Here is a 16,200-nt window from a genome sequence, read left to right as displayed (position 1 = left end):
GAAGAATGATGGAAGAAAATGACAGCTAGCAGTCCCTACGATAAGTTGAATGTAGGCGAGATCGCCGACTCGGACGATGAAGATAAGGTCAGGCTGTATGGCTCAACAAGAGATTCAGCTCCTTTACAAGGGGCCAAAATTCGAGACTTAGAAGAAAATAAAGAGGAAGAGGGCACAGAAATTCCATTACAACATTTTCAGGTATCTACACTTCAAAATCGTATTTACATACGCCAGTGATTTGTAGAACATGGAAACATAAGTTAGAAATACAATTTACATAAAGACAACCAGTTAGTATTTGTTGATGTACTGTTTTGATATCGTTAATATCAAAATATAGCCCCATATTTCAACATTTCAGCGAGAGCAGCTACTGGTCTAATCGCACTTCCCAAGATGGGATTCCATTACCAACAGTTAGTTATCACGATTTTGTCAAATGGGACCCAGGAACGAAAGAAAGTCATTTTGAAAATATCTGCCGTGAATTCATAGTTATACATCAATAAAAGTACCAATCATTAAGACAAATTGCTATAGAATAACTCTCACATAGTCAGCAATCTAACCCACTCCGCCACCGAGGCTTCAACAAAATGAAAGTCTGACAACTGATAGTCTAGATCACATACTTTGTGTACATCTCTGACAAGTGTAAATTGGCATGGCTCCCATGGCTGAAAGCTATGAATACAAAATGCCATTTAGAGAGAAATGTTAAATTTGTGATAACACTTTCTTAGTTCAAAGTACTAGAATCTAGGGCTGGAACGAGTCCAAATTTAGGAGTACCTTTAGAATACAGTACCACAATTTCTCGTGAGGACGATCTCTGCCGTAGGTCCCATGTCTCAAAGACAAGCAACCTGTTATTGTGAGAATCCGTCGGACGCGAACTCGCGACCTTCAGATTGTGAGCCCGACAGCTAACCGACTGAGCTACATCCAGACTGTGAAACAAAGTGCAAATTTACCTAGTCATGCCTACAACGTTAAGGAACTGAATGAAAAGGGTCGAATAGGTGACGGATACATACGAAGGTTACGGGTAGGCATGGTGTCTCGTGACTTTAGTCTACGGACACTTACGAATGATCCCGATGCCATTTGGCACACTCATCCCATTCCGTAACCTACAAGATACCGACTGGCGAGGAATGATCCGATATGGAGCGAACTGAAAACAGCTCCAGGCATTAAGACGTCAGACGTCAAACTCGCGAGTATGCGTGAATGACATGGTATTTAATAATTCGTCGAAAAGGGGTGGATTGATTGTAAAGGTGATCCAAGGGCTACCTAGCACTGGCGACATTTGAATGTGTTCAGCGCCTATATAATATCCCTAATAAACTGCATTCTTGTGCATAATAATGAAAATTAATGAACCGAAAAATATGTATATCAGTTCCCATTTATAACCATTATAGCCATTTGAATTACGAGAAAAACGAAATAAAAAATATATAAAAAATAAAAGTGCTTTCGTAAACTAGCGCTTGCTATAAAATGCACTGCCGCAGGCTATATTTAGTAAACAAATGTTGAAAACACTCAACACCGCTGGGCGTATTCAAAGACATTGCGTGTAGAGATGATAGATCACTGGGAGGAGCTGATGCACACTCGATGACCCCTGACGTCACAGGGCATTGTTTCACCGGTGTGACTTGCAACAAAATACTACAAATTACGCCATAGGGTATTGTCACGTGTTTGAAAAGTTTGTGGTACTGTTTTCTATAGGTAGGCCCAAATTTACTATCCAGGTACCTGCCCCCCTATTACCCGACCCTACCCGGGTACCCACTGTAGGTCTCAAGTTGGCTACAAAATGTTCAGTTGGGAATTGTTTTACCAAAGCCATGGAAAAAAAGTATTTATACATAGTATAAAACGATCTGATCGTGCATACACTGACGTTAACTGAAGCTTTGTCTTTACTCAAACATATATATTCAGGAGGAATGTGTGCATAGTCAGAAAGAAATTTGAACATTAGCAACTTGTACTTGTGTAACCATGTAATTTTATTATTATTGTGATTAAACAATATATCAATTGACTAACCACGAGACCTGGTAGTCCTGTGGGAACCCGGGTCCTACTCAGTACCCTTCCAACCCAAGTTACCCGTCCCAGCCCTTCTAGAATCTGTACTTTACTAAGAAAGTGTTATCCCAAATTTGTTAAAATTGCATATAATACAACAATTACTACTCCCTTAATGTCATGCATGTTTCATAGCATAAACCCTACACCTCTGTATTTTTCATCATTCACTTGATGCTCAGTTAATGACTTCATTATAAGTATAATTAGAGCTAGAATCACTCAGATTACCTGACAAAGACTATGCAGAATAACTATATAACGTTCACCCCTGCCTCTGAGAGTGTCAAGAATATGTAACAATCTGTGGTTAGCATTTGGCATTTCTTGTGTCTTGGGTAATTAGTATCCCCCCACCACAAAGTGGGGGTTATAAGAACAGAGTTTGTCCGTTCGTCCTCTCCTCATTGTGGACAAATTTTCTCAAAAACTATAGAGAAATTAGAGAAATGAAATTTTACACACTCATGTTGCTGCTCACGATCTCAAATGAGTAGGAAAATTAGTGTTGTTCATTAAATTCCTACAGAGTTATGGCCTTTGCTCCGTGCTTTTCAACTGTGCATACTGTGTGAAATTGTGGACAAGTTTTCTCAGCAGCTACTTAAATAACATGAATGAAAGTTTGCATGCTTATATAAGAGAAACTTGTCAAGACTGCGTTCAAAAATTGGTGCCGTACATTATTTTATATATATATACTTTATTGTGCTAGCTCACTGAGATGCAATGCAGCATTTAAACATGAATACCCCACTCAGACACAGTATACTGACTCCGAGCCGACCAGTCCTTGTTTTAGCCCCTTAATGTTGAGCACCATACAGGGTAACAACAAGTACAAATCTTTTAACGTCTTGGTATGGTGTGGCCGGGGATCAAACTCCCGACCTTCCATTGCCCAGGCAGACGCTCTACCACTAGACCATGGAGGCAGTCTAATTATTTTGTAAAGCTGCATAACTTATGCATAATTTTTCTTTTCAGTTTCGTGCACAACAAAATCCCCTAATAAGAAGTACTGAGAAAAAGTCTTTCAGGTAAATTGTATTCACATCAGCATGATCACAGCAGGTTTAATAAGTACCGTATTTCCACTATTAGATGCCAGCCCCTAATAGAAGCCGGGTCAATTGTTCAGTGCAAAAAATAGAAGCCCAGCCTCTAATATACGCCGGGTCGATCAATTGTTACAATTAATGATCCCTCTTTGGGACCCAAATTCGTGGTCATAGTGAAATGGGGGTATTAATAGAAGCCCGGCCTCCAATAGACGCTGGGCCTCTAATTGACGCCGGTTCAAAGGCTTGTCCGAAATAAATAGTAGCCCAGGCGTCTAATAGAGGAAATACGGTAATTTCTATAAAAACAATCAGTTGCCATCTTCCTAATGGTACAATTGGTTGCCCACAAGGAAACACCACTAGTCCTTCCTGAATTTTCCTAGTCCCAGACACAGGAGTTCATATCGGGTTATTTGCTTGGAAAGTGACTGATTGTCAAATAAAATGTCTGAAATATTGATACTTGGTTCTGATGGAGAAGAATGTTCTCCCAAATGTTAATAAAATTATGAAGATATTATGATATATGTTGTAGCAGGATCACGAGGGGTACATGGGGTTTTATGCATCCCGCGTTAGGTTTTATCATGTTTATGCAAGGAGCTGTTGGCAAGAACAATGCAGAGGTTCTCTTCAGTCATCATGATCATATAATCACTAAATGTAATCCACTACTTGTTGTACATTTCAGACCAGGGGAACTCTTGCCGGGGGGCGTGTCCACCCATTCTCTCTCCACATGGTCAAGTGAAACCATTGTGTCCACGCGGTCATTCTCAGATAGTGACAGGTATTATTTATGTGTATTGCTTATAACCCTAAATTCCAGGGTAGAGCTTGTAGTAAGAGCAATGGCGAACTTGGAGGAACGGGTAAACTGGTTGTTTGAGGTGCTGTTATTTGTTGTACAGAGTTGTGTCCCTTATTCATGCCAGGATCTGTGGATTAGGGTTCCAACCTGATTATCATTCTCAAATTCTACTAGGTCTCATGGGTGTTGAGAGTTGCAAATGTCTTAGACAAGTATCAATTTGTGCAGTTCCCTTGCATTATTATTATTATTATTATTATTATTATTATTTATTGCTACACTCAGCAATATGACTTCCTCTCACAGGAAGCTGACATGCCATGATATAACTAAAATACTGTTCAAAACAGCTCTTTAACACAACGCTATCATTCACTTCAGTGAGACTTACAAATAACCTTCTAGGAAAAGTTGCAGAGTTGCATCCCTTGGCTATACCAGGATCTATTGGCCATGTTGGCCATAGGTTCCAACTGTGCCATGGTATGCCCCGTGGGTTTTTAAAGAACTGATCAACATGGGGACCCTGTAGTCAAAAAGGCTGCTACATACTTTTATTGGACAGTGTAACCATGGTTACCTGGATTATTTTACATTACTGGAGGGATGTCATTGATGGGAAGACCTGGATTAAATTCCCATCATGGGTACAGTGTGTAAAGCCCATTTTTGGTGTCCCTGGGGATATTGCTGGAATATTCCTGAAAGTGGCCTGAGATTTTCCTATTAAATATTCCTCTCTTTCCATATATGACGTGGCAAGACGGATGGCATGAAACTGAAGTGGCATAAAACCATACTCATGCAGTCACTCACTAAATGCTTCAAGTTTAATTTCTGCCTTCATATTTTCCATCTTACAGGGATGTGAAATCTCCGCGGAAACGCAGAAAATCACGTTTTTTAAAACAGTAGTCCTCAGAAAAAAACATTGCCACCTTAAAATATAATTAAAACTTTAAAAACCACTCAGAAAAATATCATTGAAAAGGGACAACCGTCGCGGGTTGTCCTGTTTTCAATCAGAGCTTTCAGCAGCATAGGTTTTCGGACATCATACGTTTTCTATCACGAATACTTGCACTATAACGTTGAGTGTGGCGTCACACAGAAACTGTAAATATTCAGAGTCAGATGATGGCTTGTTTTTAAGAAAAAGGTGGGGGTTGAAGTTTATGGCAGTAATGATCCCAGACCTGGCGGGTAGCCAGGGGCGCGGTATCTATGCCCAATTTTTTAAAAGTACTGATTTAACTTCGAAATTTTACTGCATCTGCCATCTTTGTTTATTTGACTTATTGACTTTTTCCATTGACTTATTGCATTTCTTGGTGTGAATGCTGTCCAAACTGCAAGAAATTGTTTATAATGCAATCAAATGTTTAAAACACCCCCCCCTCCCTCCCGACTTTTCCTCTTTTTTTATCGGGACTGCTCACATCCCTGATCTTAACCAATGAATTTTAACTTAATAGATTTTAACATTTCTGTGGCAGTGAATTATTAATTTAATATCAATATTCACAATTTGTATCACTACAACATGAACATTAAAAAATTACTGATACATCGAGATCATGATATACAACAACACTTCTACCTTTACTGGCTAAAGAAGCTGCAAGAGTGAAAATATTCTAGATTGTCTGTATATTATCATGATTATGGTGCTCTTGAATTCCTTGTTTCAGGATGTCTCATTCTACAGTTCCTTAGCAACACATTGATAATAATGTACTGGAATACCTTGATCAAGACAATCATGTGCTTGATTGATGATGTGTTGCTCTCTTTCAGTTGGCTGAGGCACCCGAAAGTTCGAGAGAATTGGAGAGTGGTATTGGGTTCGTTCGTTCTTACCGCAATTGGTTTAGGTGAGGATTGGTATGATTATGTTGATAACAGTCTTGCTTAATGTAAGGATCTAGGATTTAGCGATAAGATTGGGTACGTTCAACCTCCTCGAATAGCTCAACTTGTCATGTATTATTCATCTTCCGAGGCAAGTGAGTTAACTGACTATAAAAGTCCAGTTTGCCGAACTAGGCTGGTATTATGGAGTTACATTTTGGCTGGGCTAATGAGTCTATGCATAGTCCAATCAAAATCGCACACCGAAATCAAAATCCGGTTCGTAAAGTGTCATGCAGATTTTGGGCGACTGCATGATTTGCAAAGCATGTGCACCGCTAACTCGTTGTCAACAGATGTTTTCTATATCTTTTCATGTTTTTAATCAAGTTGCTCACGTGATTTGATGCACTTTGCGATGTAAGACTCGTTTGATCACAATATAGATCTTGATTATCGATCAGATCGTTTTGACTGGGCGCCACCGTTTTGTTTGAAGCAAATGCAAGTCATACGAGAGGTTGAATCTGACTGGTCAATTGGAGAGGCATAGAAAGGGCATAACTCGTAATAGCCACTGGTGGCGCTACGATCGAGCCCAGCATTCCAAGCCCAGTTCGGCAAGGGTGGAAACTGGTCTTTTAAATTCAGTTAACTCTCTTGCCTCGGGAAGATGTGTATTATTATGTTTACAACACTGCTGTTGAACCCATTCGACAGTGTGTCATTAACATGCATCTGGGCTCACTTGCACAAAGCAATCTTAGCGCTAAGATGATCGTAACTCCCATACTTCAACATAGGCTTACAATAGTTTTAGCGCTAGGATCGCTTTGTAAGTCTATGTTAAGGTATTCAGTTACGATCATCTTAGCGCTAAGATCGTTTTGTGCAAGTGGGCCCTGGAGGTGAATTGTGTAAGGACACACCCAAATAAAACTTGCGATAACTGTTTACCAAGGAGGTTACACATATTGTTTAAATTACGTATCTTATGCTTTAATGATCAGGATACCATTGTACAAAACAAACTAAGCGTTACGACTGTCGTAAGTATATGTTAAGGTGTGTCAGTTGCGATCATCTTAGCGCTACGATCGCTTTGTACAACGGCACCCAGCTTTATAAATTTTGAAACTTTAAGTAGTTTGAATACCTGAAAAAGAAAATCCTGCAAATTAAAAAGTTGTTGGTCAAATTTCTCTACAAACGACCACCTGTAGTGGCCTGTTGACGCGAGGCGCCTGCACTTGTAATGCCATTTTGAACTTGTTTATATGAGCATGATCAAGTTGGATCAAAGTCTAACATTGAGTTTGTGTCTTAATGATTTCCTCCATCTTTTTCAGTATTGTTTTTTGTTGGCATTGGAATTTTGGCATCACCACAGAGAGGTGAGTCTTGCTGTGCAGAGTTGCATTCCTTTGGCATGCCAGGAACCTATGATTGTAGGATCGAATCCCAGTTTGCTCAGATTAAATTTCTAGGTTTGTCTGCACCATACCTGTGCTCGCAGGTGGTTTATGCCCCCATCATCAAGCTGACATGCCGCGACGTAGATATAACACTGTTAAAAGCGGCGTTATATGTTATATCAGTATTGCTTTAAAGGATTAAGTGACACATGTGTAACTGTTTGTTTTTACATACATAAACCTTGCTCATATTATGTATGTTTGTCTGACCTGGCTTGGCTCAATGACTTACAGTTTTGTTCCTTCATTGTTGTTTAACGCCGCACTCAGCAATATTCCAGCTATATGATGGTGATCTGTAAATAATCAAATGATTGACATCATAAGATCGATCTGTGCAATTGGGATATAATGACATGCATCAATCAAGACAGCAAGCCTGACTACCCGATCCCGTTAGTCGCCTCTTACGACAAGGATTGTCGCCTCTTACAGCAAGCATGGGTTGCTATCACAGATCTTCATCGGTACGATGATTACAGACTGCTGTAAGATACAAGGGGTGGTTCATGGGGCGACCTCCCCCATCCCTCCCTGCCCCAATTGAAGGTAACATCTACAATTATTTTGACCCTAACAACAAAAGAACAATAACACATGATGTAGCGTAGGATGATGGTGATCTGATTAATTACGTTGTGTAACCAGAGCTCCCAGGCAGCAGATCCTGGTACAATTCCTGTGTTTTCTATTCACAGGTCTTCACTGTTTGGTATTTTTCATCATCGGTCTGCTGTGTTTTATACCTGGTGGTGAGTATGTAATAACGTTGTCATGAATATGAATATGTATATAAAAATTCAAAACACTGTAGTTTTATCATCACCATCACATCACCACCATCACATCACATCACCACCATCATATCACCAACATCACATCACATCACATCAGGGGCCACGGGTGGCCCAGTCATATTATGTGACGCAGTTTGCTGTGCAGAGTTGCGTCCCTTGGGCATGCCATAAACCTATGATTGTGGGTTTGAATTGTGGTTCGCACCGATTATGTTTCCAGGTTTGTCAGCACCATACCAGTACTCGTGGGTTTCAGCAAAGTGGCAAACGTCTGAGACCTGCATTACTTCGGGCTTTCCTCCCACATTAAGCTGACATGCCGCAATGTAACTCTAATACTGTTAAAAACGACGTTAAACCCAACTCACTCTCTCACTCACTCACTCAATCACATCACATCACCACCATTACATCACTACCATCACATCACCAACATCACATCATGTGGTTGTGGTTCAGTGTATCATGTGATTGTGTTTCAGTATATCACGTGGTTGTGTTTTAGTGTATCACGTGGTCATGTTTCAGTGTATAATGTGGTTGTGTTTCAGTGTATGACATGGTTGTGTTTCAGTGTATGACATGATTGTGTTTCAGTGTATGACAAGGTTGTGTTTCAGTGTATAATGTGGTTGTGTTTCAGTGTCTGACATGGTTGTGTTTCAGTGTATGACAAGGTTGTGTTTCAGTGTATAATGTGGTTGTGTTTCAGAGTATGACAATGTTGTGTTTCAGTGTATGACAAGGTTGTGTTTCAGTGTATGACATGGTTGTGTTTCAGTGTATGACAAGGTTGTGTTTCAGTGTATGACAAGGTTGTGTTTCTGTGTATAACAAGGTTGTGTTTCTGTGTATGACATGTTTGTGTTTCAGTGTAGGACAAGGTTGTGTTTCAGTGTAGGACAAGGTTGTGTTTCAGTGTATGACATGTTTGTGTTTCAGTGTATTACAAGGTTGTGTTTCAGTGTAGGACAAGGTTGTGTTTCAGTTTATGACATGGTTGTGTTTCAGTTTATGACAAGGTTGTGTTTCAGTGTAGGACATGGTTGTGGTTCAGTGTATGACAAGGTTGAGTTTCAGTATATAATGTGGTTGTGTTTCAGTGTATGACAAGGTTGTGTTTCAGTGTATGACAAGGTTATGTTTCAGTGTAGGACTTGGTTGTGTTTCTGTGTATGACATGTTTGTGTTTCAGTTTATGACAAGGTTGTGTTTCAGTGTATGACAAGGTTGTGTTTCAGTGTATGACAAGGTTGTGTTTCAGTGTAGGACATGGTTGTGTTTCAGTGTATGACAAGGTTATGTTTCAGTGTAGGACATGGTTGTGTTTCTGTGTAGGACAAGGTTGTGTTTCAGTGTATGACAAGGTTGTGTTTCTGTGTATGACAAGGTTGTGTTTCAGTGTATAATGTGGTTGTGTTTCTGTGAATGACAAGGTTGTGTTTCAGTGTATGACAAGGTTGTGTTTCAGTGTATGACAAGGTTGTGTTTCAGTGTATGACAAGGTTGTGTTTCAGTGTAGGACATGGTTGTGGTTCAGTGTATGACAAGGTTATGTTTCAGTGTAGGACATGGTTGTGTTTCTGTGTATGACAAGGTTGTGTTTCTGTGTATGACATGTTTGTGTTTCAGTTTATGACATGTTTGTGTTTCAGTTTATGACATGGTTGTGGTTCAGTGTAGGACATGGTTATGTTTCAGTGTATCACGTGGTCTACATCTATTTCGCTGTCCAGGGCCGCCCTGGCTTCAGTTTCTACAACCTGCCGGTCCTGAAGTAGACAGCATGGATGATGACAGAAACTGCAGTCCACAAGCCTGTGACCACCATGTGACTAGGACCAGTTTACTCCCCTTGTGGGACTCTGAATGGGTGATCTCAGCCTTCAGACTGACATGACAATTATTACAGGGTGATCTCTGTCAGAGGTCCCTTGGATGGTCGATTCCATTGTTTGTTCTGATGCAGAGGTTGTTGTTAATATTTGTTTTCACCGGTGTTCATTTTAAATGAAGTAACAAACATAAAAATGTGCAAAATTGTTGATAGGGTTTGAAATTAACAAGAGTTTGCTTGTCCGAGACTGGTAAAATTAATCGTAAAACTGTCAGTTGGGTTTGAAATTAAAGTGAGTTTGCTCGTCCGAGACGATTAAACTCATGTGCAAAATTGTCCATAGTTAGTAAGGCATCTGTTCACGTTAAGGTCTCCTTGGCTGAGATTGTTAATGTTAATAACTGGAATACTGTTAAAAGCTGCGTTAAACCCAACTCACTAACATGGCCAGTTGGTGTTGTAAGCCCTGAAACCACTGACACCGCTCAAGGTGTAAAAACGTTGCCATGCTTGTAAGTGCTATTATACGTTTTTAAACACATCTGGTCAAACAGATGTCATAAAATTTAAGCCCGTGGGCTTGGAAACATTTCATCGTTCCATTTTTAGGCCCATGGGCTTAAACTGACAAGGCCATTAATGTGCATTCCTGGTAAGTCTTCACTCCCTGTGGTGAAAATGCACTTTTCAATGAGACTGATTCAAGTTTAAAAACCCAAAGAGGTTTAGCTTTCTCTTCTGCTGCTGATTTCTTTGTAACCATGGTAACATTTTTCAGAAAATAATGACCCCATCATTCCACCCCTCTGATCTTGTATACACATGCTCATCTTAGTTGGTCACTGTGTTTTATGTTGAAATGTATGTTTAACGGTAAATGGCAGACAGAGTTGCGTGTAGAAGGCTTAAAAAAAATAAAAGAATTGATTCTCAGGCAATGACTTTTGAAAATATTGTGCAGGCAGGCAATGTTTAGGTTTTTTTGGCTTGTGCAAACTAGTAACCAAATAAACAGTCGTGTACCATCAACCTGGGAAAATGGCTGACCTACATAAAAAAGTATACAAACTCCTATTGCTGCCATGACCATAACACGAGATGTGCAGTAAAGGGAAGTAACTGTGTGTTATTTTGGATCGCATTGTTACTAAATATTAGGATTTAATTTTATTTTTTTTTAAATGGAAATAAAAATGAAGCGTGCAGCAGACTTTATGATGATGCGGGCGGTGCCTGAGAACCAAGACTTTTATTTTTTTAGCCTAATTGTAGTTGTGTTTAACAGACTGCATTGGGTGAGAACTATAGTAACGCAGTCATTTTAGATTGTTAGTAAAATGCCACCCACCTCACTTTTTTTCAAAATTTGGATGTAAATCAGGTAACGTTTGTCACTTAACATTTCACTTGGCAGTGTTTGATTTGGCATTGATAAGAGTACCTATTTATTTTCAGAACGCAGATTTTTATTTAGGAATTTATTACAGATTCAATGTCTGAATAAGTGTGTGTCTTTGACTCTTAGACTCTTTTGGTGTTGAGGGTTTATCTTTGACAGAACATGTGCCAGAAAGCAGTTTAATCATTAATAATAGCAATAAATTACCAAGGATTATGTGCATGTCATGCGTGGTGATGATTGCCACTGTGTCAGGCGCAATGTACATGCAATGTACAAGTAGTATTAGGTGTCACGTAGGGCTTATCAGTTGTCAACTGATGCTATGTACCGGTATTCCCTTCGAGGGCTGGCCAGCTGTTGATGGGGGAAACGCAGGAGCACTGTTTTTGAACTTTGATGTGTGGAATTTGTTGTGTCAAACCAATTGCCCCACCCAGCAAATTCCTCAAATTTTAAGATTATTTGACCTCTGAATGGCAAATTGGGTGGCAAATTTTCAAATGTCTCAAACTTATTTTTGTGTGTTACAAACGAATGTAAGTACAAATTTACTTTTTCACTCAATGTTAAACAATTTTTAATCTGGTAATGAAGGTCAGGGTTGGCATTCCCAGCATGCAACAGAAACTGAAACTATATGCATCAACATCTAAATAACAGTTTGTCTTTTTAATAAGCAGCTTGGGTTGAATACTCCCCAGGGAGCTGAGAATGGCAATCGAGTGCACACTGATCTAATGACAGGGATAACAACAATAATGCTGTGCTTTATCAAGCATGCACCTTTATTATTATTATTATTATTATTATTATTATTATTATTATTATTATTATTATTATTATTATTATTATTATTATTATTATTATCATCATCATCATTATTATTAATTTAATCATCTGTAGTGCATGTGCAATATAATTTTTATGGTGTTACAAATGCCTCCATGAACTGTTTCAGACGCATTTTCAGACAAGAGCTGGACACGGTGGTGTACATCTGTATTTATCCTTGTTGAGTCTAAAAACAGTAGTGAACGTCAGACTACCCTGGTAATATACTGTTTACAAAAGTGCATATATCTCGATCAGGTGATGGATGGACAAGTCTCTCCACCTGATACTCATGACGTCAACTCTCACACCACATTTATTTATTGGGCCTTATTTATGTGTTCGTTGGTTTGCAAACGTTTGGCCTACATTTGTGTGTAGGTGGTTGCTGGGCATTGTCCTGTAGCACATATACATAACAAAGCATTGATGACAAGTCCCATGAGCATACTCACCTTCAGGCAATTATTGAGTCAACAAATACCTCTGCAATATAATATAACGGTACATATGGACTAAACAATGGCCATGAGTTCCTCAAACAAATTCTTGAATCAAAGGTTTGACAAAAACACAAACCAAAACATTTCCCAAAGTGTATATTTTGAAACACTGTATTTTAAAAAATTCACTTTTGCAAAATTTGGGGTAAGATTGTTGACTGCACAAGGAAATTAGTTTTAGTTGATGTAAACTCGATAGTATTATATTCTGGCATTACAATACTAATATACAATTTCATTAAATCAAATCTGTAGAAGTTATTTCACCTGGTCAGCTTGTGACTCTCGTCACTGTACTATTTTATTTGAGGTTCAAGAATCCTCACCTTTTTTTTTATTGATGTTTGTTTTTGAAATCTTAATAACATCTTAACAGCATCTTAATAAAATCTTAATAACATCTCAATAACATCTTAACAGCATCTTAATAATATCTCAAAAACATCCTAATATCATCTTAACAGCATCTTAATAACATCTTAACAGCATCTTAAAAGCATCTCAATAACATTGTAATGACATCTTAATAACATCTCAATAACATCTTAATAACATTTTAACAGCATCTTAATAATATCTCAATAACATGGCAGTGTTCTGTGAGTCAGTCTCGTCAGTCAGTGAACAGATCAGTGTGCTTACAGCAAAATGAAACTAGTACTTTTGAGGTTTTTCTTTTGAATTATATCGTGTGATCTTTAATCAATTGAAGACAAGTATCACTTGAGGAGCTATATCAATCCACTTAAATGATTTCTTGGCATGGTGTTTCGTTACGTTATTTGTTTAAAATACATTATATGAACATTGATCATAACACATCCTTGTTGCATCGATAAGTAGATACTCTTGAATGAGCCATCTTTTCTATGACAATCTCATAAAAATCAGATCTTTAATAGTGCTCATTACCGCTACATGAAGCAGTAGCGAGCACTCAGATCTGATGTAGGGAAATTGTTTTCATGATTTGTTTAAACTTGATAACTAAAACTGCGTTCATAATAGAAGTAAGTAGAACCTTTCCTTGGTCCCCTTGTTGATTTTATATTGGCAAATTGATTATTTAATTAGAAATAATTAATGTATTATGGCCTTATGTATATTGTTTTTGAATTGTACTCTGTGCACTGATAAGCTTGCCAATCACTGACATGGAAATGTTGAAATAGTTTATGGATTCACACAAACTGTCAACCACACAATTTGTATTTATTTTGTTTTGTTTTATTTTGTTGAAGTTGACAAATAGTCATTTGAGATGTAAAGAATATTGGTCAGTCTGAGACTATCAAGAATTCCACAAGATGGCCGCAAGGTAAGACAGCAGAATGGAGGGATGGAACATAGCTTTACCTCAATGGACATAAGGCTGTGTGCCCATCATCCAACTGTCTTGACAGAATACTTGTCAAGCTGCAGTTTGGTGTGAATGTTCTTACAAAAGATCTTACCATTGTTTGTTTAAATGTTCTTTGAAAATAATTTCAGACATTTGTAGCCCACACTTAATGACTTTACAGTTATGTGTTCATTCCTTGTCATGATCTGTAATGTGAATAGCAGACGTCACAGAAGGAAGGGAGATAACTTTGTGTACTTCCTGTTTCACACTACCTGTGCTACCCTGAATTACAAAGGTTCTCCTTTATGAAACAACAATCACTAATTTTACGTCCAAGTTACAAAACATGCAGATCACTACAGCCATTTTGTGGAAGTACTTGTGGTCCATGGGTAACTATTTATTCAACATCATGTGCTGATGAACATGTTGCTTGGTTGTGGATGAATTGTATATTATTACCGTATTCAACATAATAAGTGCCCAGGGTGCTCTCAAAATTTGAAATAGGGGACTCTTGTTAGAATATTATTTTGGTGAAATAAAACAGAGTTGAAAGATCTAAAATTTCGTGAGTTATGCTGACGGCCTGAAATGTTTATATACAACAGATATATTTTTCCAGAATTTAATTGCTCATAATTAAGGATGCATATAACACATGACTGCGTATTATAGACAAATAAGTAAGTCTTGTGTACATTGATCAATCGGATGGGGTGCTAATTATATTAGCAATAATATTAGTGCAGGGCGCTTATTATGTCAAATACGGTCATCATTCATTTCACTGATTGTTGTACTTACTATGGTATACCTCCGTTAGTGTTGAATTATGCACCATTACTACACGCAAAGTTGAGATTATGTATATTGTACCTTTGTGTATCTTGCTTGATTTATGTTGCAGCATTAACCAAAAAAACACTAGACCACTAGACTGTGTCAAGTAACATTTCTAAAGGGCTAGTGAAATGTGAAGGACGCTTGCATCACTGGTTTGTTAATCTTGATTTTATGTTCTAGTTGACGACAAATTTGGTGCAAATTCTTTTCACATAGCTGTTTTCATTGCACACATTTCACAGATTAGATCAAATTTGTTGTCAACAAAACCAAAATACAAAAACTAGAAAATGTTTCAGACGACTAGCCAACTTGGCTATTGTAGTTTTATGTTAGTTTCTTTTTTGTAATCATTCCAGGGGGCACGGGTGGCCCAGTAGTCTTAGGCGCCACAATTCCTTGTGCAGAGTTGCGTCCCTTGGGCACGCCAGAAACCTATCCCGGTTCACCCCGATTATGTTTCTAGGTTTGTCAGCACCATACCCGTGCTCGTGGGCTTCACTGATGTGGTAAATGTCTGAGACCTGCATTACTTCGGGCTTTCCTCCCACATTAAGATGACATGCCGCGATATAACTGTAATACTGTTAAAAGCGGCGTTAAACCCAACTTACTCACTCACTCACCCAATCATTCCATGAGCTTGTTTGTTATGTGTTCCTATTTAGCTAGCAATACAAGAGATAACATTATTTTCTTGTGTGTAGTGCGCATCTGGCATATGCACACCTCGAATTGTAAAGGTTTATGGAAAATTGCTTTTTCATGTATTATGCACAGTATGAAAACAACACTGTAATGCTTCAAAAACAGGAGATAACAAATTTGGTCATTGAAAATGTGAAATTTCTGATAAAACATCACTAATCATGATGATTTACCATTTCAATTGTTCCTGTTCTGCTAGGCAATGTTCTATATGCAGAGATTAATATTACCATGTGTATTTGTATTGTAAACTAAGACGGAAATAGCAATTAGGTGTGCACACATTTTCTCCCATATCTACCAGTGATTCAGTTACAAATACTCAATAATGTGATTATACATAAGAAAATATGGTATCATCCAAATAGCTACATCTCCATCTCATGTACTACATACTTAGCACAGAATCTGTCTCCCTCAAAAGCAGGAAATCAACAGCCAATCAAAATACACCAATGTGAGTTTGGCATATTCAAAATGGCCGCCTCATACAAGTGAATCCTCTATATATTTTGTCAATCAAATGATTTATTTGTAAACAGTCACATTTTCACTTTGTCTATACTTTCTGTATCTACACACACATAGATCTACACTTCACTAAGATGTACACTT

At 38.2% G+C, this 16,200-nt stretch overlaps 1 protein-coding gene across 1 annotated transcript; it reads left to right on the top strand.

The window, feature by feature from the left end:
• LOC139455822 (transmembrane protein 134-like) lies at positions 1–12,150 on the top strand. Its single transcript, XM_071237372.1, has 7 exons — positions 1–201; positions 3,103–3,155; positions 3,871–3,969; positions 5,788–5,864; positions 7,191–7,235; positions 8,015–8,068; positions 9,815–12,150. Exons 1-7 carry the CDS (start codon positions 19–21, stop codon positions 9,892–9,894), a joined length of 591 nt encoding a protein of 196 aa, XP_071093473.1. The 5' UTR covers positions 1–18; the 3' UTR covers positions 9,895–12,150.
• Positions 12,151–16,200: the final 4,050 nt, after the last annotated feature.

This window comes from Haliotis cracherodii, unplaced genomic scaffold (assembly GCF_022045235.1).
Source record: "Haliotis cracherodii isolate W230 unplaced genomic scaffold, xgHalCrac1.p SCAF_11, whole genome shotgun sequence".
NCBI lineage: Eukaryota > Metazoa > Mollusca > Gastropoda > Lepetellida > Haliotidae > Haliotis > Haliotis cracherodii.
This window is presented reverse-complemented; position numbering and strand designations above follow the sequence as displayed.

Excerpts from the sequence above, each read along its gene's own strand:
- LOC139455822 (XM_071237372.1), top strand. The coding sequence starts at position 19 with ATGACAGCTAGCAGTCCCTACGATAAGTTGAATGTAGGCGAGATCGCC. Across the intron at positions 3,156-3,870 it reads ACTGAGAAAAAGTCTTTCAG|ACCAGGGGAACTCTTGCCGG; the intron begins GTAAATTGTATT and ends TGTACATTTCAG. Across the intron at positions 3,970-5,787 it reads TCATTCTCAGATAGTGACAG|TTGGCTGAGGCACCCGAAAG; the intron begins GTATTATTTATG and ends GCTCTCTTTCAG.